The 26613-nt window shown below is 51.2% G+C and overlaps 1 protein-coding gene across 1 annotated transcript in view; it reads right to left on the bottom strand.

Annotated features, from left to right (window-relative positions):
• Nucleotides 1-473: 473 nt before the first annotated feature.
• col5a1 (procollagen, type V, alpha 1) overlaps nucleotides 474-26613 on the bottom strand; it is a 268503-nt gene continuing 242363 nt past the window's right edge. Inside the window, exons 60-67 of the mRNA XM_080212368.1 lie at nucleotides 26509-26562; nucleotides 22898-22933; nucleotides 20271-20324; nucleotides 19106-19364; nucleotides 16814-16926; nucleotides 10693-10761; nucleotides 4608-4841; nucleotides 474-2998 (exon numbers count right to left, since the gene is read on the bottom strand). Of these exons, the coding sequence (XP_080068494.1) occupies nucleotides 2852-2998; nucleotides 4608-4841; nucleotides 10693-10761; nucleotides 16814-16926; nucleotides 19106-19364; nucleotides 20271-20324; nucleotides 22898-22933; nucleotides 26509-26562 (966 nt within the window). The 3' untranslated portion in view covers nucleotides 474-2851. The remainder of the gene's footprint in view (nucleotides 2999-4607; nucleotides 4842-10692; nucleotides 10762-16813; nucleotides 16927-19105; nucleotides 19365-20270; nucleotides 20325-22897; nucleotides 22934-26508; nucleotides 26563-26613) is intronic.

The raw sequence follows: 26613 nt of genomic DNA, 5'->3' as shown, positions 1-26613 counted from the left end.
GCACAGGCAGCAAGGTTTTTGCATGACCTCAGGTTTCCAGAGGGTAAAATGTGGGAGAGCAGTTGGAGAGCCCCAGGGCCTTGGGGAAGTCTTCCCACTCTCCAAAATAATACAGGGGGATCTTTACAGCTGCAGGAGAGGACAGAGAGAGCCATCAACTAATATCTCATTGGAATAGACAAGTCAGCGAAAAGCCAGAGTGAGAACTTCAGCAGTGGACTGAATGAGAGTGGGGCAGAGGTGGGTAAAGTTACACCCCTCCTGAATAATCCAATTGTTACCCAACTCCTCTGTGCTCATGTCCATTTCACTCCCTTTTCTTTCGTTCCTCTTCCAAAAATGTGTCCACATTTGTGAGTCTTTATTCCAGCCTTACGATTCCAAGGTGGGTCTCGGTGCTCATGTACATTTGGGCTCCTCATTGGTTCAAGTAACTTGTAGAGTTGTGAATGGACAGGAAAGAATTCTTAGTTTCATGAACAAGTTTATTCGGATCTCAAACATTTACAATATGTCACATGACAGTTTAACGATCTGAAAGATTCAGAGCCAATAGAAAAGTACCAAAAAACCCTCCAACAGTTCATCATTAACAACATTTTATGTTCAAGTCACATGTTTCTTAAGAAAAATAAAATTACAAAAGTCTTAATGCAAAGGCACTAGTGGTTTAGAGAGCAATGAAGAGAGAGAGTGATAGTTAAGCGCAGGAAACAGTGGCAGAAAGGGGAGACTGTGCATGTGAGAGGATGTGAGTGTGTGAATGAGAGAAATTGGCAGACAGCGTGCGGGTCTGAATGACAGATTGTGTGAGAGTGGCAGTCAGTGAGGAAGAGAGAGTATGTGTGTGAGAATGTGAATGAGATTGTGTGAGATTGGCAGTGAGTGTGTGTGTGTGAATGAGAGATTGTGAGAGAGAGAATGTGTGTGAGAATATGGGACAGAGAAAAAAACTAGGCAGTGAGAGCTGGGAAATGAGAGGGAGATGGAAAGAGAGAATGTAATCATGAAAGAAATAAGAGTGAGAAAGGGTATAAGATGCAATGGAAGCAGAGAAAGGAATTGAGAGAGGAGCTACTCAGTAAGGGAGGCAGCAGTGAGGGCGGGGTGTGAGGAGAATGGAAATGATGGATAAAATAAGCAGAGTAATGGAATGGTAAGTGCTTGGGAGGAGCAGTGAGATGTGGGGCGAACAATCTCACTGCAGCAAATTAAGGCACAACAAAAGAAAGAGTTGGGGAGGAAGTGGGAACAGGAGGACTCCGTACAGCTGTTCCCCAATGTTCAGGGAAAACTTACCCAACCAAAAGAGTAAGATCTGGGCTTATGTTTCTATCCAAGACATAAATTAGCACCACAACATCCCCTTGTTTATTGGCAATAACTGTTCCAAACTTCCTGCGCCTGTAACAACTCATTCTGAAAATGGAAATCTAAAATAATACACACTTTACACAGGGGGAGGGGAGCGAGGTCACATTGAAGGAGATTTTCCTGTGTTTCAAAAGAATAATTGTCTGATTATCTGAATAGGAACCAGGATGCAAAAGGTGGATGGAGCTGGAATTCAGTGGTACCTTAGGAAGCTTCAATCCTTGGGACAAGATTCCAGGGAATTCTGCCATGCCTTGTAAATCAAATCAACACCAATAATCAGACAAAATAGCACCACAGGCAAGACGTTTAAATAGCACCTAATCTTCCGAAAACATTTGGTCTCCTCATTGCATAGAGTTTCCTGGTTAATCTTCAGACACGTGGCCAAGGTGTGACTGCTAAGTGATGCAAAAGTCAAGGCTTTTGGAGAGTTTGTGAACCCTTTCTCTCCTCTTGTTCCCTCCAGAACACCATGACTTTAGAACGAAGATGATTTCATGAAACAAAGTGTGGCCCACGTTCTAGAACGAGTTTCTACAGAAACCTTAACATGCGGAATAAGCTCAAACTATGGAAACTGTAGCAGGAGGCAGCAAAGTATGTGTTATAGAGCCGTGTGCTTTCGATAATGCAGCAAAGCAGGTTTATTAATCTGAGATAACACATTTCTATATATTTATATATATATTTTTGCACATCAGGTAAAAATGACGGGTTTTCCTTGTACATTTTAACAGTCACATGCATTGAGTCCAATGGCAGAAGCTGCAGGGAGAATTCAAATATTATACAATAAAATATTTACTTACAAACGTACAAAAATTTGATTTAAAAAGAAATAATAAATTGTCAGCACCATTTCTGAGGAAGGATTTCAATTCAAAACATTTATTTGAGGAGATTTAAAAAACCTATGAATGTGAAATAAGAGCAGGAAATATTGCAGGAGGGCACAGAGAGAGAGAGAGGGAGAGGGAGGGAGGTTCAGTCTGTTTAGAGGGAGAGAGGGGGCTGTTTGTTGACAATGGGAGGGACAGCTCTGGGATAGATTGACTCTGAAACACGAACCCGAGTTCTCTGTGTGAGACTGACTGCTCAGGGCTGCTGGAATGGAAAGATTCCTTTTGCTGTTGAAGACTTCACCTAACTTTGGGTGCAGGGGTGGGGGGGAAGTGGGGGCAGTGTAACAGCCTCGAGCTGGACTCATCCTTCACCGTGTTAAATCCTGGAGTTCCTGTGTTCATTTCCAGCTACAGTTTTCTTATCAAGGGGTGAAAGGTTAAGAAACCAGCTTCAATTCTCCAGTCTGTCAACTCGCTCATTGAGGTTACAGCGTTGTTTTCTGCAGGTTCTCTCATTCTTCCTCTGTGTGTGTGTGTATGTGTGTGTGTGTGTGTCTATGTCTCTGTGTGTCTGTGTCTGTGTACGTGTGTGTTTAAACAGTTTTTTCTCTCTCTGAAGATTACGATGGTTTTTATCCCACGAAACAGACAGGTCCAATTTCAAAGCCAAACTTCTGGCCTGACTCTCCAAAGTCATTGAACATAATGTCGATGAAGGGAAGTTGTTCCACTTTGGGAGTGTTGATCTGTAATATCGTTTTCTGATAGCCTTTCCTTGTCTGTTGAAAGAAAGAGAGAATGGGGAAGTTAGAAAACAGTCTCTGAGCCTGGGGTGGACCAAATCTAAGAAGATTTACTCTCCCAAAGAGCTGGCACAGACATGATGGTGTGGATGTGCCGGCGTTGGACTGGGGTAAACACAGTAAAAAGTCTGACAACTCCAGATTTTAGTCCAACCGATTTATTTGATAGTAAACTCACAAGCTTTTGAGGGGACTCCCTCTGATTCACCTGACGAAGAGGGAGTCCCCTCGAAAGCTTGAGTTTACTATCAAATAAATCGGTTGGACTAAAACCTGGTGTTGTCAGACTTTTTACTGTACAGACATGATGGGCCATCTATTCTATGTTCCTCAGACTTAGTAAGCTGGAGCAGAAATTGGAGAAAATCCCTGGAAAAAATAACTTGAGATTGAGACTGAGATGCTCCGAGCTCCCTCATGGCTGGGATTCTCCAACTTCACCTGCGGCTGGGATTCTCCAGTCCTGCTGCAGTGAATGAAGCTTTGACTGAGTGCCAAATTCTCCGTTCTCGCAGGCAGCTGTGTTGAGGTGATGTGATTGGAGAATTCCAGAAAATCTGGTCCAATTTTGAGGATAAAGTGAGATGATTTCAGCTCAGAGCAAACACAATGTAACATTAGCACAATCTGAGAGTGACCTCTTACTGCCCGTTGTGACTTTATCAATCATCGTGAACTCAGACATTCCTCTATGTGTTGAGGATTGAGGGTATTCGCACAGTGAGAAACTTTAACATAGGGCAAGAGACAGAAACTTCAAACTGTTTCAGCTCAGTTGAAGAGAGGACAGGTGCAGGGAAGGGGCACAAGGGCACGGGGAGGAGGGTGGGCGGGGAGGAGGGTGGGCGCAGGGAGTGGGTGGGGAGGGTTGGACATGGGAAGGGGAGTGGGGATGGGGGGAGGGGATGTGGGTGCAGGGATGGGAGGTGGGTGCAGCGGAGGAGGTGGGGAGGGTTGGGGTTGGGTGCGGGGATGGAAGTGCATGTGGGGAGGAGAATGGGCATGGGGAGGGGTGTGGGCACAGGGTTGGGCGTGGGGAGGAGGTTGGGCATGGTGGGGGGGGTGGGGAGGGTTGGGGTTGGGCGCAGGGAGGGGGATGGGTACGGGGAGGGGGCTGAATGCTCCTCTTTTATATCCATGAGCCAATTGTAGTTCCGGCTGGGATTTTGTAGATGCCAAGTGCTCTGTAACATGCACGGTGCTACAGAGCCCGGCATGATGGCACAGCAGCTGGCACAGAGACCATCACAGTGGCGCAGAGGCTGGAACGGTGGCACAGACTGGCACACAGAGATCACACGGTCTGTGTGGGTTTCCTCTGGGTGCTCCGGTTTCCTCCCACTAAATGAGCTACTGATTAGGGTGGATTGGCCGTGCTAAATTCTCCAGTGTACCTGAACGGGTGCCGGAGTGTGGCGATTAAGGGATTTTCACAGTAACTTCATTGCAGTGTTAATGTAAGACTACTTGTGACACTAATAAATAATTTATTTTTTTAACATGCAGACACACTGTGTCCCACGAACACCAGAGATTAACATTGAGAAAATGGAGAAAGCCCAGAGCTGGAAGAGTTTGCACTTACTGCACATTTGTCCATAATCGCCTGGATGTAAGGATTGTTATCGTAAGACATTTCCTCATCATTGGAGCCCAGGAAACGGATCGCTTTGTCGTAACTGTCGGTACTTGAGTCATACCAGCCCACAGTTTGGTGACAATTGTAGGTGAGATTCTGATGGGCAGAGGCACTGAGCAACCTCAGGAAGGTCATCTGTACCACTCCGACCGGATTACTATCTGCGTCTGTGTAGGAGAGCTGATCGCGGAGAGAGAATAGCAACAATTCAAACCTCCTTTACACTCTCACTCTCGCACCCACCCACTCGCTCTCGCACCAACCACTCGCTCTCTCTCTGTTTCGCTCTCGCACCCGCACACTTGCACCCACCGGCACACTCGCTCTCGCACCCACCCATTTGCTCTTGCGCGCTCACACTCTCTCGCGCTCACTCTCTCTCGCGCTCACACTCTCTCGCGCTCACTCTCTCTCGCGCTCACACTCTCTCGCGCTCACACTCTCTCGCGCTCACACTCTCTCGCGCTCACACTCTCTCGCGCTCACACTCTCTCGCGCTCACACTCTCTCGCGCTCACACTCTCTCGCGCTCACACTCTCTCGCGCTCACACTCTCTCGCGCTCACACTCTCTCGCGCTCACACTCTCTCGCGCTCACACTCTCTCGCGCTCACACTCTCTCGCGCTCACTCTCTCTCGCGCTCACACTCTCTCGCGCTCACTCTCTCTCGCGCTCACTCTCTCTCGCGCTCACTCTCTCTCGCGCTCTCGCGCGCTCACACTCTCTCGCGCTCACTCTCTCTCGCGCTCACACTCTCGCGCGCTCACACTCTCGCGCGCTCACTCTCTCGTGCGCTCACTCTCTCTCGCGCTCACTCTCTCTCTCGCGCTCACTCTCTCTCGTGCGCTCACACTCTCGCGCGCTCACACTCTCTCGCGCTCACACTCTCTCGCGCTCACACTCTCTCGCGCTCACACTCTCTCGCGCTCACACTCTCTCGCGCTCACACTCTCTCGCGCTCACACTCTCTCGCGCTCACACTCTCTCGCGCTCACACTCTCTCGCGCTCACACTCTCTCGCGCTCACACTCTCTCACGCTCACACTCTCTCACGCTCACACTCTCTCATTCTAGCTCTATGAGGAGACCCTCGAGGTTATGATTTTCCCAGTGGGGTTATATTTCTCAATCCCCTCAGTTACCGAATGTTTAACCCTTTCCTTTCTGCTCCTTTAACATGGATTGTGATTGGCTGGAGAGGGAGTTTCATTATAAACTCCAATGGGTTCAACAAAGCAAACCCATTCCCCTCACCCCCCGTCCTCTCCCTCATCCCCGCCTCTCCCCTCACTCTCCCTCACTCCGCCTCACTCTGCCTCTCCCTCACCTCTGCCTTTCCCTCACCCCCGCCTCTCACTCACCTCCAGCCTGACTCTCGTCCCCCCGCCTCTCCTCGCCCCCTCACCTCTCTCTTATCCCCTGCCTGTCCCTCACCGCCCCACCTCTCCCTCACCTCCTCACCTCTCCCTCACCGCCAGCCTGACCCTCATTCCCCCACCTCTGCCTCTCCCCATACCACCCTGCCTCTCCCTCACCCCCCACCTCTCCCTCACCCCCGCCTCTCCCTCCTTCAACCCCTCCTCATTATTTCCTCAATAACTCCCATCCCCTCCAAACAGATGTTTGCCCCTCAGCTCCATTTTCACTCTTTGTTGCCTTGGTAACACAATTGAGGACCAGATTCCCATTGGATGAGTGGGGTATTAAAGCGTTCCAATTGGATAGCTTGCTATCAGTATTGACCATTAGTAACATGAATCCTCAATGATGTCACTCTCAATCTACATTCAGTCCCGAAATCTCCATCCATCCCCCCACTCCCTATCCCCCAACCCCCTCTCCCCATCCTCTCTTCCCCAACCCTCATCCCCATCTCCCCCAATCCCCTCTCTCCCCCACCTCCTCTCACCCGCACCCCCTATCCCACCACCCCTCTATTCCCCAACCCCCCTATCCCCCCAACACCTCCCCCCACGCTCTCCTCCACCCCCAGTCCCCTCTCCCCCACTCCTCCAACTCCTAACCCCCAACCCCACTCTCTGCCCTACCCTCCCATTCCTCCACTCCCTCACCCTCTCTCCCAGACCCCCCTCCCAGTGAGCTGTGTTCAGCTTTCTATGCAGTTTCAGTTGAACTTTCCCACTGACATGACCTTTAACCCAGAGGGTCTCTGACAGTGAACACCAGAGGAAGCCAATTTGAAATTAAACACATTCCACCAACCACGGTTCCGGGATCCTCGGGAGATTCCAGGCTCCTTTGCTGGAGCAACACGACTGAACAGGGAGGACAAAGGTCATGCGGGAGGGGGGGAATCAAGCAGAGAGCGGGGGGCAGAGAGCGAAAGGGCAGAGAGCAGGGGGCAGAGGGCGGCGGCAGACAGCGAGGGGGCAGGGAGTGGAGAGGAGAGAGCAGGGAGCAGAGAGCCGGGGGGGGTGGGGGTCGGTGGTGCAGACAGCAGGATTGAGCACAACCTCCTCCCTAACACTGCCTAGGATGTTCTTCATTCTGGAGGTAACAGGTTGGGTAGGGGTGTGGGATTGGGGTGAGGGGGGTGTAAGGGAAACTCTTTGGGCCTGGGGTGAAGAATGAGGGGTTTTGGGATTGGGTGGGTGACGGTGTGAGGAGGTGAGGGGGGGTTTGGCCAATGAAACATATATTCCTGACTTCCCGGAATGGATGAATCTAATTACAAACATTTACAACACAAACAGGCCGTTCGGCCCATCTGCTCTGTGATGGTGTTTCAGATCCTCGTGTGCTTCCTCCCAGTCTCTCTTCCTCTCACCCTATCACTCTATCAATCTATTCCTTTCCTCCTCGTGCATTTATCCAACTTCCCCCTGAAATACCTCAACCACTCCCTGTGGGAGTGAGTCCCACATTCTCCCCCACTCCCTGTGGGAGTGAGTCCCACATTCTCCCCCACTCCCTGTGGGAGCGAGTCCCACATTCTCCCCCACTCCCTGTGGGAGCGAGTCCCACATTCTCCCCACTCTCTGGTAGAGTGAGTCCCACATTCTGTTTGATCTCAGGGTGTTTCTCCTGAATTCCCCATTGGATGGATTAGTGAGTGTCCCACATTGATAGCCCCGAGTTCCAGCTGCCGCCACAAATGGAAATGTTGACTTTGTGTCGCACTCTGTTGAAAATCACTGATCGTTTTAAAGACTCGGACTGATCGCCCTCAACATTCCTATTTTACGGAAAAGCTGCAGCCTGTTCAGCCTTTCTGCTTAGATATAAACTCTCCGTTCTGGGATCGTTCTAGTGAACCTTTCATATATATTTTCAATGTTCTACAGAAAGTCACTGACTCTACATGTGTGTTGTGGCGTGTCCACAGGAACTCAGGAACATTGGAATTAGGAGAAGTTGGTAAATCCAGTCCTTCGAGTCTGCTCCGCCATCCAATCAGATGATGGCTGATCTCTCCCTGGTCTGAATCCATCTCCCCACCTGTTCCCCAAATCCCCTTATCCCTTTTAGAAATATATCCATCTCCTTCTGGAAACTATTCAATGATTCAGACTCCACCGCGCGATGGGGCAGTGACTTCCACAGATTCACCCCCCCCCGTGAGAATAATTCCTCCTTATCTCAGTTTTAAATCTACTGCCTCTCAACCTATCCCTGTGACCTCTTGTTCTCGGTTGCTCTACAAGTGGAAACATTTGATCTACATTTACTCTATCAATCCCTTTTAGAATTTTATGTCCCTCGATCAGATCCCCTCTTATCCTTCTAAACTCCAGCGGGTACAAACCCAAACTGTTTAATCACTCCTCGTACGTCAACCCATTCGTCCCCGGAATCAACCTGGTGAACCTCCTCTGAACTGCCTCTGATACCACCACATCCTTCGTTAAATGAAGAGACCAAAACTGGCCCCACTGGATGAGGGGTGGGGGGGTGCAGGGTAACAGCTGTAGAGGTTGCACTTTGACTTCTGTAGGAAGCTGGCCCATCAGCCATTGACCAGTCAGGGATGCTGTGGGGAACTCTGTAAAGCTGGCAGGAATGAAACCCCCTCAGAGCTCCTTACTGCTTCAGGTACGCTTCACTGGGAATGTGCTTTCAATATCTCTCTGCACAGCCTGGGGACCTCACAGAGCCCGCCTGCTCCCTGCCCCCCTCCACCCCTGTGCTCAGAGCACTCCCCCCCCCCCCACTGCTGCCTCACTATGTTTTATCGCTGTCTGCTTCTGGCTAGGCACTTGGTGCAGAAGCTGGTGATGGGGTGAACTCCCTGAGGCTGGTGATGTCTCAGAGACTGGAGGCAGCCAGAGCACATTGAGATCAGGAGCAGAAACAGAAATGGCAACAGGAGCAGAGAAAGGTGGAGTAGCTGACACTGAGGTACTCAGACTGATATTTGCAATGCCCACCACCTGGGGAGGAATGAGATCCTTTAAATCCTTCCCCACTGCAACTAAAGCAAACTCAGCAATATGTTTAAATACACCTCAACCAATGGGTGAAATTGTAAAAAGCATTTCACATAAACCCTCAATTTCCATCCTTCAGTTGGCCTCACTTTAGTAAAGCTCCCACACACTGACTCTCATTGGGGTATGGGTTCCCACACACTGACTGTCACTGGGGTATGGGTTCCCACACACTGACTCTCACTGGGGGACAGGTCCCACGCACACTGACTCTCACTGGGGTACGGGTCCCACACACACTGACTCTCACTGGGGTACGGGTCCCACACACACTGACTCTCACTGGGGTACGGGTCCCACACACACTGACTCCCACTGGGGTATGGGTACCACACACACTGACTCTCACTGGGGTACGGGTCCCACACACTGACTCTCACTGGGGTGCGGGTCCCACACACACTGACTCTCACTGGGGTACGGGTCCCACACACACTGACTCTTACTGGGGTACGGCTCCCACACACACTGACTCTCACTGGGGTACGGGTCCCACACACACTGACTCTTACTGGGGTACGGGTCCCACACACACTGACTCTCACTGGGGTACGGGTCCCACACACACTGACTCTCACTGGGGTACGGGTCCCACACACACTGACTCTCACTGGGGTACAGTTCCCACACACACTGACTCTCACTGGGGTACGGGTCCCACACACACACTGACTCTCACTGGGGTACGGGTCCCACACACACTGACTCTCACTGGGGTACGGGTCCCACACACACTGACTCTCACTGGGGTACGGGTCCCACACACACTGACTCTCACTGGGGTACGGGTCCCACACACACTGACTCTCACTGGGGTACGGTTCCCACACACACTGACTCTCACTGGGGTACGGGTCCCACACACACACTGACTCTCACTGGGGTACGGGTCCCACACACACTGACTCTCACCGGGGTATGGGTCCCACACACACTGACTCTCACTGGGGTACGGGTCCCACACACACTGACTCTCACTGGGGTACGGGTCCCACACACACTGACTCTCACTGGGGTACGGGTCCCACACACACACTGACTCTCACTGGGCAGTGTTGTAGAGTCATAGAAATTTTAAAAAATTCATTCAAGGTGTCACTGGCTGGACAACATTCATTGTGCATTCCTGGGGGGGAGTTGAAAATCAACCACATTGCTGTGGCTCTGGAGTCACATGTAAGCCAGACCGGGTAAGGACAGCAGATTTCCTTTCTTAAAAGACAATAATGAACCAGATGGATTTATTTTAATTCCAGATTTTTACTGATTCAAATTTCACTATCTGCCATGGTGGGATTCGAACCCTTACCTCCCGAGAACCTGGATCACTAATCCAGTGATAATACCATTACAGCACAGCACGAGGTTCATCAGCCCATAGTATCTGCACCTATCTTTTCTAATCCCATTCTCAGGCCTGGAGTCAATGGTGGTGAGGAGTTGCAGGGAATATCAGCCCTGTTCTCCTCTGAGTAACTCAGTGTGTGTGAGGGTGCAGAGTAAAGTGTGTGCGAGAGTATTGGCAGCTTAGGAAACAGCTTCTGGTGCCAGCCAGGATGGAAGATGCAGTCTAGCCACTTACCAGGGCGCCTCGCTTGTAATGACTATACCAAGCACCAGGCTGCTCTTTCGGCCAACGAGCCATTTTGCTCTGAAAAATACGAGACTGATTATAGAGCAGAAAGGAAGACGATGACTGCTTACCAGTTTACCACGCTTGAATTCACTGAACCAGGAGCCTGGTACCTCCTTGGGCCAAGAAGTGACTCTTGCCTGATGCGAGATAGCAGAGTAAAGGAGAAAATGAAAATAAGTTAACATGGAAACTGACATTCTGAGTCATCTTGGCAAGTGTGACAATTTCGACTGAGTGGAGTCTGGGCTCTGGGGTGGTTCTGGCTGTGCGTCAGAGCTCAGACAGTCACTTGGTGTTTTAGCAGCATTCCCATTGGGAAGCCCCCAGGCTGAGGCAGACACTGAGTTATGAGGTCAACATTAACCAATAACCAAAAAAACATCAGAACATGGAGGCAACTTGTACCCAAGATTCCACAATCAGACACTTGATCATCAACTGATGTTGTTTGAGACATGAATATTGGTCAAAACATCAGGAATATCCCCCAACCAAAGGTATTGAAATCAGTGAGAGAGTTTAATGTCTCATCTGAAAGATATATCTCTGACAGTGCGGCACTCCCTCAGTACTGACCCTCTGACAGTGCGGCACTCCCTCAGCACTGACCCTCTGACAGTGCGGCGCTCCCTCAGCACTGACCCTCTGACAGTGCGGCGCTCCCTCAGCACTGACCCTCTGACAGTGCGGCACTCCGTCAGCACTGACCCTCTGACAGTGCGGCGCTCCCTCAGCACTGACCCTCTGACAGTGCGGCGCTCCCTCAGCACTGACCCTCTGACAGTGCGGCACACCCTCAGCACTGACCCTCTGACAGTGTGGCACTCCCTCAGCACTGACCCTCTGACAGTGCGGCACGCCCTTGGTACTGACCCTCTGACAGTGCAGCACTCCCTCAGTACTGACCCTCTGACAGTGCGGCACTCCCTCAGCACTGACCCTCTGACAGTGTGGCACTCCCTCAGCACTGACCCTCTGACAGTGCGGCACGCCCTTGGTACTGACCCTCTGACAGTGCAGCACTCCCTCAGTACTGACCCTCTGACAGTGCGGCACTCTCTCAGCACTGACCCTCTGACAGTGCGGCACTCCCTCAGCACTGACCCTCTGACAGTGCGGCGCTCCCTCAGCACTGACCCTCTGACAGTGCGGCGCTCCCTCAGCACTGACCCTCTGACAGTGCGGCACACCCTCAGCACTGACCCTCTGACAGTGCGGCACTCCCTCAGCACTGACCCTCTGACAGTGCGGCACGCCCTTGGTACTGACCCTCTGACAGTGCAGCACTCCCTCAGTACTGACCCTCTGACAGTGCGGCACTCCCTCAGCACTGACCCTCTGACAGTGCGGCACTCCCTCAGCACTGACCCTCTGACAGTGCGGCACTCCCTCAGCACTGACCCTCTGACAGTGCGGCACGCCCTTGGTACTGACCCTCTGACAGTGCAGCACTCCCTCAATACTGACCCTCTGACAGTGCGGCACTCCCTCAGCACTGACCCTCTGACAGTGCGGCGCTCCCTCAGCACTGACCCTCTGACAGTGCAGCACGCCCTTGGTACTGACCCTCTGACAGTGCGGCACTCCCTCAGTACTGACCCTCTGACAGTGCGGCACACCCTCAGCACTGACCCTCTGACAGTGCGGCACTCCCTCAGCACTGACCCTCTGACAGTGCAGCACGCCCTTGGTACTGACCCTCTGACAGTGCGGCACTCCCTCAGTACTGACCCTCTGACAGTGCGGCACTCCCTTACTACAACACCCAGAGTATTCATTTGCACTAAGGGGCTCAGATCCCTTGATTAGGACTTGAATTTGCAAACATCTGCCTGAGAGGTGGGAGACTTAACCCTGGCTGAAAGCTGTTCCAGTTGAGCAGGTTTGTTCCTGACACCAGGACAGAGGTGAACAGACGCAAGCTAATGAGAAAGGAACATCCCCAGGGAGGGGCCTCTCATCAGTGGTTAACTAAAACTGTAAAGACAATATTAAACCTGGAGATAAAGCAGATATTTCTGTTGACAACTGGCTGGTCAAAAAATTGGAAAGAATATAAAGAACATCAAAAATGACGAACAGATTGATAAGGAGGGGTAATTAGAGTAATGTTCTCGAGCTTCTGGTATAGAAAGTAACATATTGGCATGGGTAGAAGATTGGCTAGCCAATAGGAAGCAGAGAATACGCATGAAAGCATCACTTTCTGGGGAGCAGGATGTAATGAGTGGCGTGCCACAGGGATCAATGCTGGAGTTTTAGCTTTTACAATTTATATAAATGACTAGGATGGAGAGACCTAAGGCATAGCTGTGAAATTTGTTGATAAGGATATAGTAAAGTAAATTGTGAAGAGGATGTAGGAGGCTACAGGAGGATTATAGAGAGGGACATAGTGAGTGGCAAAGATCTGGCAAATGGAGCATAATGTAGGGAAGTGTGAAATTGTCCATTTTGGCAGGGAGAATAAAAACAAAGCTTATTATCTAAACAGTGAGAGATTACAGAACTCTGAGATACAGCGGGATCTGGGTGCCCCAGTGCATGGATTGCAAAAGGCTAGTATTGAGATACAGCAAGTAATTAGGAAATGTAATAGGATGTTACTGTTTATTATGAGGGGAACTGAATACAAAAGTAAGGTTAAGCTTCAGTTGTGCAGGGCATTGGTGAGGCCACATTTGGAGTTCCGGATACAGTTTTGGTCTCCTTGTCTAAGGAAGGATGTAACTGTACTGGAAACAGTTCAGAGAAGGTTTGCCAGACTAAAACCAGGAGTGGGTGGGTTGTCTGATGAGGAAAGGCTGGAGAGGTTAGGTTTGTATCCACTAGAGTTTGGTAAGAGTAAGGGGGCGACTTTATTGACACTAAGATCCCGGGGTTTGGGGGTGGGGGTGGGGATTGACAGACTGGGGGTGGATGGGGAGAGGATGGTTCCTCTTGTGGGAAAATCTAGAACCGGGGTTACTGTTTAAAAATATGGGGTCGCTCATTTAAGACTGAGATGAGGAGAATCTTTCCCCATCAGAGCGCCATGATACTCGAGAGACTGTGGGGTGGGGGGGGGGGGCGCAGTGACAGACTGTTGGAAGGGGCTGCTGGAATTGGGGGAGGGGCTGGTTGATTGTGGAGGGTGTTGACGGACTGTGGGGGTGGGGGTGTGTTGACGGACTGTGGGGGTGGGGTGTGTTGACGGACTGTGGGGGTGGGGTGTGTTGACGGACTGTGGGGGTGGGGTGTGTTGACGGACTGTGGGGGTGGGGTGTTGACGGACTGTGAGGGTGGGGTGTGTTGACGGACTGTGGGGGTGGGGTGTTGACGGACTGTGGGGGTGGGGTGTGTTGACGGACTGTGGGGGTGGGGTGTGTTGACGGACTGTGGGGGTGGGGTGTGTTGACGGACTGTGGGGGTGGGGTGTGTTGACGGACTGTGGGGGTGGGGTGTTGACGGACTGTGAGGGTGGGGTGTGTTGACGGACTGTGAGGGTGGGGTGTGTTGACGGACTGTGGGGGTGGGGTGTTGACGGACTGTGGGGGTGGGGGTGTTGACGGACTGTGGGGGTGGGGTGTGTTGACGGACTGTGGGGGTGGGGTGTTGACGGACTGTGAGGGTGGGGTGTGTTGACGGACTGTGGGGGTGAGGTGTTGACGGACTGTGGGGGTGGGGTGTGTTGACGGACTGTGGGGGTGGGGTGTTGACGGACTGTGAGGGTGGGGTGTGTTGACGGACTGTGGGGGTGAGGTGTGTTGACGGACTGTGGGGGTGGGGTGTGTTGACGGACTGTGGGGGTGGGGTGTTGACGGACTGTGGGGGTGGGGTGTGTTGACAGACTGTGGGGGTGGGGTGTGTTGACGGACTGTGGGGGTGGGGTGTGTTGACGGACTGTGGGGGTGGGGTGTGTTGACGGACTGTGGGGGTGGGTGTGTTGACGGACTGTGGGGGTGGGGTGTGTTGACGGACTGTGGGGGTGAGGTGTTGACGGACTGTGGGGGTGGGGTGTGTTGACGGACTGTGGGGGTGGGGTGTTGACGGACTGTGAGGGTGGGGTGTGTTGACGGACTGTGGGGGTGAGGTGTGTTGACGGACTGTGGGGGTGGGGTGTGTTGACGGACTGTGGGGGTGGGGTGTTGACGGACTGTGGGGGTGGGGTGTGTTGACGGACTGTGGGGGTGGGGTGTGTTGACGGACTGTGGGGGTGGGGTGTGTTGACGGACTGTGGGGGTGGGGTGTGTTGACGGACTGTGGGGGTGGGGTGTGTTGACGGACTGTGGGGGTGGGGTGTGTTGACGGACTGTGGGGGTGGGGGTGTTGACGGACTGTGGGGGTGGGGTGTGTTGACGGACTGTGGGGTGGGGGTGTGTTGACGGACTGTGGGGGTGGGGTGTGTTGACGGACTGTGGGGGTGGGGTGTGTTGACGGACTGTGGGGGTGGGGGTGTTGACGGATTGTGGGGGTGGGGTGTTGACGGACTGTGGGGGTGGGGGTGTTGACGGACTGTGGGGGTGGGGGTGTTGACGGACTGTGGGGGTGGGGGTGTTGACGGACTGTGGGGGTGGGGGTGTTGACGGACTGTGGGGGTGGGGTGTTGACGGACTGTGGGGGTGGGGGTGTTGACGGACTGTGGGGGTGGGGTGTTGACGGATTGTGGGGGTGGGGTGTGTTGACGGACTGTGGGGGTGGGGTGTGTTGACGGACTGTGGGGGTGGGGTGTTGACGGACTGTGGGGGTGGGGTGTTGACGGACTGTGGGGGTGGGGTGTGTTGACGGACTGTGAGGGTGGGGTGTGTTGACGGACTGTGGGGGTGGGGTGTTGACGGACTGTGGGGGTGGGGTGTTGACGGACTGTGGGGGTGGGGGTGTTGACGGATTGTGGGGGTGGGGTGTGTTGACGGACTGTGGGGGTGGGGCGTGTTGACGGACTGTGAGGGTGGGGTGTGTTGACGGACTGTGGGGGTGGGGTGTTGACGGACTGTGGGGGTGGGGTGTTGACGGACTGTGGGGGTGGGGGTGTTGACGGATTGTGGGGGTGGGGTGTGTTGACGGACTGTGGGGGTGGGGCGTGTTGACGGACAGTGGGGGTGGGGTGTTGACGGACGGTGGGGGTGGGGTGTTGACGGACGGTGGGGGTGGGGGCGGTGTTGACGGACTGTGGGGGTGGGGCGTGTTGACGGACTGTGGGGGTGGGGCGTGTTGACGGACTGTGGGGGTGGGGCGTGTTGACGGACTGTGGGGGTGGGGCGTGTTGACGGACTGTGGGGGTGGGGCGTGTTGACGGACTGTGGGGGTGGGGCGTGTTGACGGACTGTGGGGGTGGGGCGTGTTGACGGACTGTGGGGGTGGGGCGTGTTGACGGACTGTGGGGGTGGGGCGTGTTGACGGACGGTGGGGGTGGGGTGTTGACGGACTGTGGGGGTGGGGTGTTGACGGACGGTGGGGGTGGGGTGTTGACGGACGGTGGGGGTGGGGTGTTGACGGACTGTGGGGGTGGGGTGTTGACGGACGGTGGGGGTGGGGTGTTGACGGACGGTGGGGGTGGGGTGTTGACGGACGGTGGGGGTGGGGTGTTGACGGACGGTGGGGGTGGGGTGTTGACGGACGGTGGGGGTGGGGTGTTGACAGACGGTGGGAGTGGGGTGTTGACGGACGGTGGGGGTGGGGTGTTGACGGACGGTGGGGTGGGGTGTTGACGGACGGTGGGGGTGGGGTGTTGACGGACGGTGGGGGTGGGGTGTTAATAAATGAATTTATCCAATGTTCTGTTCAGTGGCTGGGAGTTTTCTGGAGGTGTCTGCTGATTGGTGGAATCCCGGCTGTGTCTGGGCTGGAGGGGGTTTCGGGTTTGGTGTAAAACTGCCCGGTTTCTCCCGATTTTAACTGAATTGAAATTCTGGACAGTTTCTCTCACACCCAATGGTTCAACATCATCGGCAACCAATCAAACCTCCGCTCCCCGCCCCCCCCCCCCCCCCCGCAGTAATGTGCTTGGTCGGATTCCTGTCAGAAGCCGCTAATATGAAAGCAAACCGTGTTCTCGTGTAGACTGAGAGCGGAGCAGAGGAAAACTTACTCCTTCAGATTTCTTGTCTGGGAAGATGCAGGTTTCTCCCCCCGATGTTAAGTTACAAAAAACTTTGAATGAATCTCTGGAGCAGCCTTGGTTTGGATCAATCCAGTATTCACCTGTCAGAAAGACAAATAACAGTCAGCACCTTCTCCTCCCTGGCCAGTTGATTACCACCCACTGGGGGAGACAGGACTTCACTCTGCCTCATCACCTCCCCCCACCCCCACCCCCAACATACAGAGCGTGTTACTGTCTACTGGGTAATTGAACTAACCTGAGATATGCAGAACATCTTCTCCCAGCCTCTCCTTACAGACATTACACTTCATGTGTTATTAATACCACTTTTCTCAGAGTTCCCTGGAAACTTCTCTCTATTCTAATCTCACTCCTAACCTTCCATTTCCTCACTATTCCTGCCTCAAACACCAACTGCAACACTATGGAACTCCTCACCTCTCACAGTCTGACAGACATCAACACCCCATCTTGATGTCTTCTCCAATTATCTTCTCATGTCTTCCCTTCTATTCCCTCCCAACTGCCTGTTGTGCTGTGATCCTTAATTCTGTTTTACCAACGTTCCTTCAACAGCATCTTCCAAACCCACCACCATCTGGAAGGACAAGGACAGCAGATACTTTGGAACACCACCACCTGGAGGTTCCCCTCTGAGTCACTCACCATCCCCTCCTTCACTGTCACTGGGTCAAAATCCTGGAGCTCCCTCTCTAACAGCACTGTGGGTGTACCTACATCAGAGGGACTGCAGTGGTTCAAGAAGGCAGTTCATCTCCACCTTCTCAAAGGGCAATTTTTAGGGATGGTCACTATTACTTTATAGTCAGATTCATTTGTGGAATCTAAATTTCACCAGGTTGAACCCATGTTTTCAGAACATTATCCTGGGCCTCTGGATTACAAGTCCAGTGACATGACTATAATAGAACATAAAAAAACTACAGCACAAACAGACCCTTCAGCCCACAAATTGCACTGATCGTATCTACTAGGCCTACCTGTAACCCTCAATCCTATTAAGTCCCATATACTCATCCAGAAGTCTCTTAAAAGACCCTATCGAATTTGCCTCCACCACCACCAACAGCAGCCGATTCCACTCACCTACACCCTCAGAATGAAAAACTTACCCCTGACATCTCCTCTGTACCTGCTCCCCAGCACCTTAAACCTGTGTCCTCTTGTGGCAACCATTTCAGCCCTGGGAAATAGCCTCTGAGAATCCACCCTATCTATTCCTCTCAACATCTTATAAAACTCTATCAGGTCACCTCTCATCCTTCATCTCTCCAGGGAGAAAAGCCCAAGCTCCCTCAACCTAACTTCATAAGGCATGCCTCCCAATCCAGGCAACATCCTTGTAAATCTCCTCTGCACCCTCTCAATAGCTTCCACATCCTTCCTGTAGTGAGGCAACCAGAACTGCGCACAGTACTCCAAGTGGGGTCTGACAAGGGTCTTATAAAGTTGCAGCATTATCTCCCGACTCCTAAACTCAATCCCTCGATTAATGAAGGCCAGTACACCATACGCCTTCTTGACCACACCCTCCACCTGCGAGGCCGATTTAAGAGTCCTATGGATCCGGACCCCAAGGTCCTTCTGATCCTCTACATTGCTAAGAGTCTTACCCTTAATATTATACTCCTTCATCCCATTGGACCTGCCGAAATGGACCACTACACATTTATCCACGTTGAAGTCCATCTGCCACTTCTCTGCCCAGTCTTGCATCCTATCTATGTCACGCTGAAACTTCTGACATCCCTCCAGACTATCCACAACACCACCAACCTTTGTATCGTCGGCAAACTTACCAGCCCATCCCTCCACTTCCTCATCCAGGTCATTTATGAAAATGACAAACAGCAAGGGTCCTAGAACAGATCCCTGGGGCACTCCACTGGTGACCGACCTCCATGCAGAAAAAGACCCATCCACAACCACTCTCTGCCTTCTGTGGGCAAGCCAGCTCTGGATCCACAAAGCAACAGCCCCGTGGATTCTCATGCCCCCTCACCTTCTCAAGAAGTCTTGCATGGGGGACCTTATCGAATGCCTTGCTGAAGTCCATATAAACCACATAATGCCACAGTAAATACCTTCTCAAATCCTTTAATTATCTTTAACACCTCAGTTAGATCACCCAGAATCTTCTGGAGTGAAGGCAATGCAAGCCCTGTTTGAAATACGTTCAGTTTTCTCAACGGATCATTCACCTGGTGTGTGGTGGAAGCATTAGGTGGATATTAGTGAGTCCTATTTTGAGCTTACCATCCGGGAAGTCAGGGTGACAGAGCTGCAGGTCCTTGCACGTTCGTGCTGGGTTGTTCTGCGTTCCCATTGGGTGCTTCATTTGTTCAATTTCCAGTTTCAGTGAGTTGAGAGAGCCAAAGATTTCTTCCATCCCGTCCGCGTAATCCAGGTAATTGTCAGGAATTCCCTCTTCCAGCATCTGGCTGCCATCAATGGAACGTTTGGCTCTCTTAGCCGAATGGATTGGGAAAGGCTGGATGACTTCCCCTGTCGGACCCTTCAGTGGGAACAAAGCCAGGACACGTCACCAAACAATAGAATCTGTCCCCACGGAGAGAATCACATGTTCACTGGGCAACATCACTGCATTTCATATCGTTACTGACCATTGGCCAGACACAATGGTACATTCCTCTAGCCCATGGACACTGTCCCTCACTGCGTACAGAGGGGACGCTGTCCTTCACTGTGTACAGAGGGGACGCTGTCCCTCACTGCGTACAGAGGGGACGCTGTCTCTCACTGCGTACAAAGGGGATGCTGAACTGCATTCAGAGGGGACGTTGAACTGCGTACAGAGGGGACGTTGAACTGTGTACAGAGGGGACGCTGAACTGTGTACAGAGGGGACATTGTGACTTTATTGTGACCCACTTGATCATCTTTTTATGTTATGGTTTCTAAAGGCATATACCTGTAAGATCCAAATCTTTAGCTAACAACTGTACAGTACTACACTCTGATTAATCCAGTGGAATATAAAGTTGCTATCAGTCTGTGCTTGATTTCAAATGAATTCTAACTTCAGAATTCTAACTTCAGAATTCTAAGATCACAAGGACATTCTTGGCACGGTGGCACAGTGGTTAGCACTGCTGCTTCACAGCACCAGGGACTCGGATTCGAATCCTGGCTCGGGTCACTGTGTGTGTGGAGACTGCATGTTCTCCCCATGTCTGCATGGGTTTTCTCCAGATACTCCGGTTTCCTCCCACAATCTGCAAGATATGCTGGCTAAGTGCATTGGCCATGCTAAATTCTCCCTCCGTGTACTCGAACAGGAGCCAGAGTGTAGCGACTAGGGGATTTTCACAGTAACTTCATTGCAGTATTAATATAAGCCTACTTGTGACACTAATAAGTAAACTTTAAAACTTTTTCAATTGGAAAGATATTTACTCACCGGAGCACCAGGTGGTCCTTGGATTCCGGTTTCACCTTTGGGACCAGTGAGGCCCTGCAGAGAAATACAGAAAGGTCAGTTAGGGGAGTATCGAGAGGTTCCATTCCACTGGTGCAGCTCTCGCTGCTTTTTGAACAGGACTGGCACATTGCCTTGTAGTTCCCACAAGCCCCCAGAATAGCAGCAAACCTTGGTGAGTGACTCAAAGCGTCCGATCAGTTGGACACACTTGAATGTTCCAGGAAGTGTCTAGATACACCCCTTATCACACACAATTGTCCAGTACCTATCCCTGCCATTCACCTACAACCTGGCCCATTTGGATCTTAACCCCATTCATCCACCTTAACTCGATATTCCTCATTCCCTCACACAACACAAATCGCAAAAGCTCCAACTGACCTCCAGATCCAGCAGTTTTTTCTGGGGAGAGAGTCCCAGGTTTCTACAGCCCCCTGTGTGAGACAAAGCTTCCTGACATCACACTATGGACTCTGGCACTCATTTTAAGAAACAGTTTCTCCCTATCGGCCCAATCAAATCATCCAATTAAAGGTCTTGATTAAATCATCCCTCCACCATTTAAATGTGAGTAGAAGCCGTGTTTGTGCAAACTGTTCCTGTAATCTGACTGCTGAATCCGGTCTGGTTCGAGTGAGTCTCCAATCGCTCCCCCATTAGACAAAGATCATCTCCATTTACTCAGCATCTTGTGGCCTGTGCGAAAATGAGTCAGGACATTTGGCAAACTTCCTGGCAAACTTTCATCCCTCCAACATTACTATAGAATCACTGCTCTTTGTGGGCACAGTAAGAAATCTTACACCAGGTTAAAGTTTTATTTGGAATCACGAGCTTTCAGAGTGCTGCTCCTTCTGTACCTGTTGGATTTTAACCTGGAGTTGTGAGACTTCTTACTGTGCCCACCCCAGTCCAACACTGATATGGCCATCTCGTGCTCTTTGTGGGATCTTGCTGTGCACAAACTGGTGCTTGCCTTGGCTGGGCGATAGCCTTGGGCATTGTGGATGTGAGAGGCAGGGGTACAATGAGACTCACCCCCGGCCCCCCTTCTGACCCCAAACACCGACACTTGCTGAAGAATGAGAAATGCATCCCGTTCCGCCTGGGATATTTCAGTTTGTTTCACTCTGTCCTTTAACCTGGACGGCAAAGGGGTCATGAGGAAGCGCTCTGTGTGGGTCTGCTTGTTTGGAATTACAGGAATAGTCCTCATGAGTAACTTATTCTCACTCTGGGGGGCTGAGGTTGCAGCCAGGATGGAACACTGCCCGCTCCCCCCAACCTAGAGGCACTCCCTGTGGGTGACACTCCTCACTCCCTGTGCGTTCAGGTGGGGGGGGTGGGGAGTGCGTTCAGGTTTGGGGGGTTGCGGTTGGGAGACTCCCTGTGGGTGATGATCCTCACTCCCACCTCACCCCCCCAACCTGAATGCACTCCCCCACCCCCAACCCTCCAATCTGATTTACACTAAATTAGGATCTGTGTTGTTACATTAAGCAAATGTCACCTCTTTAAATAGCACCGAGTGAGGTTTGATCTGTACGGGTTACATTTGAACAATAACATCAAACACTTCAATCAAATCATTTGGGAAAGTGAATATCGAGGAGAGAACTGAACCAGTTATGATTCAGTCACCCACAGGGAGTCTCCCAACTGCACCCCCCCCACCACCTGAACGCACTCCCCACCCCCCCCACCTGAACGCACTCCCCACCCCACCCCCCACCTGAACACGCTCCCCACCCCCTCCCCCCACCCACAGGGAGTGAGGAGTGACACCCACAGGGAGTGAGGAGTGACACCCACAGGGAGTGTGGAACGTCACGTATGGAATTCTGAAGCTTATCTTTAAATTCCTTTTTCTCGATGTAACACTGCAGATACTGGAAATGAGAGCTAAGAGCAGTAATGGTTCTAATTCTCAGCATGTCTGGTGAAAGACAAATGTTTTGTATCTAATACAATTCTTTTTGCAAATTTGGACTTGTTACAGTGATTGGGAAAGACCCGGAGTTCTGGACTTTTAAAAGCGAATAAATAGATTTGTACATTCTGCAAAATGGAACAAGACGTGACAGAATACTGATGAGTGCACGGTTAGCGTCTGACAGGAATAGCTGCAGGGGTGTCTGTGAAACATTAAGACTCCTGTCCTGTGCATCCAGACAACTGACCACATTCCAAGTCTGATTATCATCTTAGGAAGAAAAGAGACGAAATGAATATCTCGGGAGGTGACTTTGGGTGAAAAATTCACTGTAAGTCACTCCGGAATGTGTGCCAATCAGATCGCAATCTACGCACACTGGATCGGTTTTTGGGAGGGGAGTTCGGAGGCTGGTGGTGGTGGTGGGGGGGGGGGGGGGGGGTTGGGGAAGGGGGTCTAACCACGCTGGCAAAGCTGGTTCCACAGGCTTAGGGCAAAGTTTAAAAGACTGCCCCGATCTCAAAATGAAATCCAAGACATCTCTCTCAATGCCCATGGACATCAGAAGACTCCCTCCCCTTACTGAAGTTTACCATCACCATCGCTCCATTACCTCATCATCCCTTCCCGTCACCCCCCAGCCCATCACCACATTATCGAGAGAGATACTCACCATGGAACCTTTCGAGCCTTTAGGACCAGGTGGACCCTACAGAATGAAAGCAAGTGTTAGTGTGTTGATTGGTTAATGGGCTTTTAACACAACATCATGAGCTTAGTTCACCCACAAGGTGGGGAATTATAGGCCTGTTAGTTTAACGTCTGTTGTAGGTAAAATGTTAGAATCCGTCATCAAGGAGGAAATAGCAAGGCATCTTGAGGGGAACTGCTTGATAGAGCAGACGCAGCACGGTTTCCTTAAAGGGAAGTCGTGTCTGACAAATTTACTGGAGTTCTATGAGGATGTGTCTAGGGCGGTGGATAGAGGAGAGCCGGTGGATGTGGTCTTTCTTGATTTTCAGAAGGCGTTTGACAAGGTACCTCACAAGAGGTTATTACAGAAGGTCAGGGGGCATGGAGTTGGGGGTAGGGTGTTAGCGTGGATAGAGGACTGGTTGTCAAATAGGAGGCAGAGAGTGGGGGTCAATGGGTGCTATTTGGATTGGCGGATGGTGACTAGTGGAGTGCCCCAGGGGTCGGTGCTGGGGCCTCAGCTATTTACCATTTATATAGATGATTTGGAGGAGGGAATCGAGTGTAGGGTGTCGAAATTTGCTGATGACACCAAGATTGGTGGAACGGCAAATTGTGTGGAGGTTGGGGAGACTCTACAGAAGGATCTAGATAGGCTGGGCGAATGGGCCAGGAAATGGCAAATGGAATTTAATGTTGGCAAGTGCGAGGTGGTCCACTTTGGTAGGAAGAATGGTAGGAAGGATTATTACTTACGTGGAGAAAAACTGCAGCAGGCGACGGTGCAGAGGGACCTCGGGGTCCTTGTGCATGAGTCGCAAAAACCCAGCTTGCAGGTACAGCAGGTGGTCAGGAAGGCGAATGGGATGCTGGCCTTCATCGCGAGGGGGATTGAATATAAAAGTAGGGAGGTCTTGCTGCGGCTGTATAGGGCATCGGTGAGGCCGCAGCTGGAGTACTGTGTGCAGTTTTGGGCGCCGTACTTACGCAAGGATATTTTGGCCTTGGAGGGAGTGCAGAGGAGGTTTACTAGGCTGATGCCGGAGTTGAGGGGGTTGAGCTATGAGGAGAGGCTGAATAAATTAGGCTTGTACTCATTAGAGTTTAGAAGAATGAGGGGAGATCTCATTGAGACGTATAAGATGATGAATGGGATGGATAGGATAGAGGTGGAGAGACTCTTCCCGCTCAGAAAGGACAGTAGGACTAGGGGGCACAGCCTCAAGATAAAGGGGGGGGGGCGGTTTAGAACAGAGTTGAGGAGGAACTTCTTCACTCAAAGGGTGGTGAATCTCTGGAATTCTCTGCCCGTTGAAGTGGTGGAGGCTGCCTCGCTCAATATTTTTAAGACGCGGGTTGATGGGTTTTTGATAAGAGAGGGGATTAAGGGTTATGGGGAGAGGGCGGGAATGTGGAACTGAGCCACGACAGATCAGCCATGATCTTATTGAATGGCGGGGCAGGCTCGAAGGGCTAGTTGGCCTACTCCTGCTCCTATTTCTTATGTTCTTAAAAGTGGGCAACATTCAGTCAGACTCACATTCTTGCTTCCATTGGCCAATTCTAATTCACTAATGCCCTTTCAGGAAGGAAATCTGCCGTTCTTCCCCGGTCTGGCCTACACGTGACTCCAGACCCACAGCAATGTGGCTGAATCTTAAATACCCTCTGAAATGGCCAAGCGAGGCACACAGTTCAGGGTTAATTAGGGACGGGCAATAAATGCTGGCTCAGGCAGCGACGCCCACATCCCAAGGAGGCATAAAAAACCATTCTGATTTGAAAATGATTTGACTGATCCTTGATTGGATAAGGGTCAGGAGCAATTTTCTTGCTGAGAATCTTGAAGTTCGATACAGACAGAGTGCTGTCATTCGGAGCTCAGTGGAGAATGGGCCTAACTCTCATTCCCAACCTGAAGGACATGTTCAGTTCAGAAGGTTAGCGAGAGGCTGAATTTTACATGCAAAAATATGTCAGTTCATTTCATTAAAACTCCCAAACTCACTCAGGTGTTATGCAGATACTATTAACCCACTGTGGATTTTCTCATTGCATTTAAATGGAGCCAGTATTCGTCAATATGAGATGTTTCACATCACTGTTCAGTTATAAACGAATATCATAGAATCTATAGTACAGAAGGAGACCATTTGGCCCTTTGAGCTTGCACTGACCTCAATCCCACCCAGGTCCTGTCCTATCCCCATAACCCACATATTTACCTTGACACTAAGGGACAATTTAGCACGGCCAATCCATCTAACCAGCACATCTTTCCGACTGTAGGAGGAAACTGGAGCACCCTGAGGAAACCTGCGCAGACACGGGGAGAATGTGTAGACTCCATGCAGACAGTGACCCAAGCCAGGAATTGAACCCAGGTCCCTGGTGCTGTGAAGCAGCAATGCTAACCACTGTGCTACTGTGCCGCCCACTATATATTAATTGTGTTAGTCCCTTCTGCTACTAGGAGGTAATATTCACCATTTTTGGGACAATTTGGTTGATCAAACATGGAGCAGATTCTCCAGCCTCACCCACAGCTGGGATTCTCCATTCTTGCTGGAGTGAACAGAGGTTTGGCTGAGTGCCAAATTCCTTGTCTTTACTGTCAGTGGTGGTGGGGCAGGTACAGCTGCAGAATTCCGGCCTAGCCTATATTAAATCCAGTGAAATGCTAGCGGGGTAACTCCTAGTCCCCGGATTTGGGACCCTGTGAGGAGCCCTGTGAGAGTGTGGAATAACTAAATTCCAGCTTCCAGTTTCAAGGGGAGCGTTGATGCTGAAATGGGTGAAGGTGTTAAAAACGTGAAACTGTTTAGTTTAGAGCTCCCACACATTGCACAGGGACGATGCAAGAGTCTGGGGGATGAGGGAAATGTTATTTCTCTTTGAGGATTGGCTGTTCTGGAGATGGAATTCTGCTTCTTCAAAGTTAACTTTCCAAATGATGTCCTTCTGAACTTTACATCTCCATCCTGTGGACAACACTCCCCAAATCCCCAAACCGGTCTAAAACTCAGCTTTGGAAAAACTTCATTCAACTCATTTGAGTTATAAGGAGAGGTTGGATAGACTGGGACTTCTTTCCTCTGGAGTGTAGGAGGCTGAGGGGTGATCTTATAGAGGTCTATAAAATAATGAGGGACACAGATCAGCTAGATAGTCAATATCTTTTCCCAAAGGAAGGAGAGTCTAAAACTAGAGGGCACAGGTTTAAGGTGAGAGGGGAGAGATACAAAAGTGTCCAGAGGGGCAATTTTTTCACACAGAGGGTGGTGAGTGTCTGGAACAAGCTGCCAGAGGTAGTAGTAGAGGTGGGTACAATTTTATCTTTTAAAAAGCATTTAAATACTTAGGTGGGTATGATGGGTATAGAGGGATATGGGCCAAATGCGGGCAATTGGGAATTGCTCAGTGATAAAAACTGGGCAGCATGGAGAAGTTGGGCCGAAGGGCCTGTTTCCATACTGTAAACCTCCATGATTTTAACAGCTTGGCAAAGATGCGATAAATTCAGTAAATAGTTGTTTCCATGCCAGTGCTAATGGAGCAGTTCCCTGTCACATTGAACCATTCGATACTTACAGTCAATCCAGGGGGACCTGGTGGGCCAATCGGACCAGCCTGACCATGGACACCCTGGAAGAGATTCACAAAGATGGATGGTAAATGACCCGATACAAGACCATA

Source organism: Carcharhinus amblyrhynchos, chromosome 25 (assembly GCF_965287045.1).
Source record: "Carcharhinus amblyrhynchos chromosome 25, sCarAmb.v2.hapA, whole genome shotgun sequence".
In the NCBI taxonomy this organism is placed as follows: Eukaryota; Metazoa; Chordata; class Chondrichthyes; order Carcharhiniformes; family Carcharhinidae; genus Carcharhinus; species Carcharhinus amblyrhynchos.
This window is presented reverse-complemented; position numbering and strand designations above follow the sequence as displayed.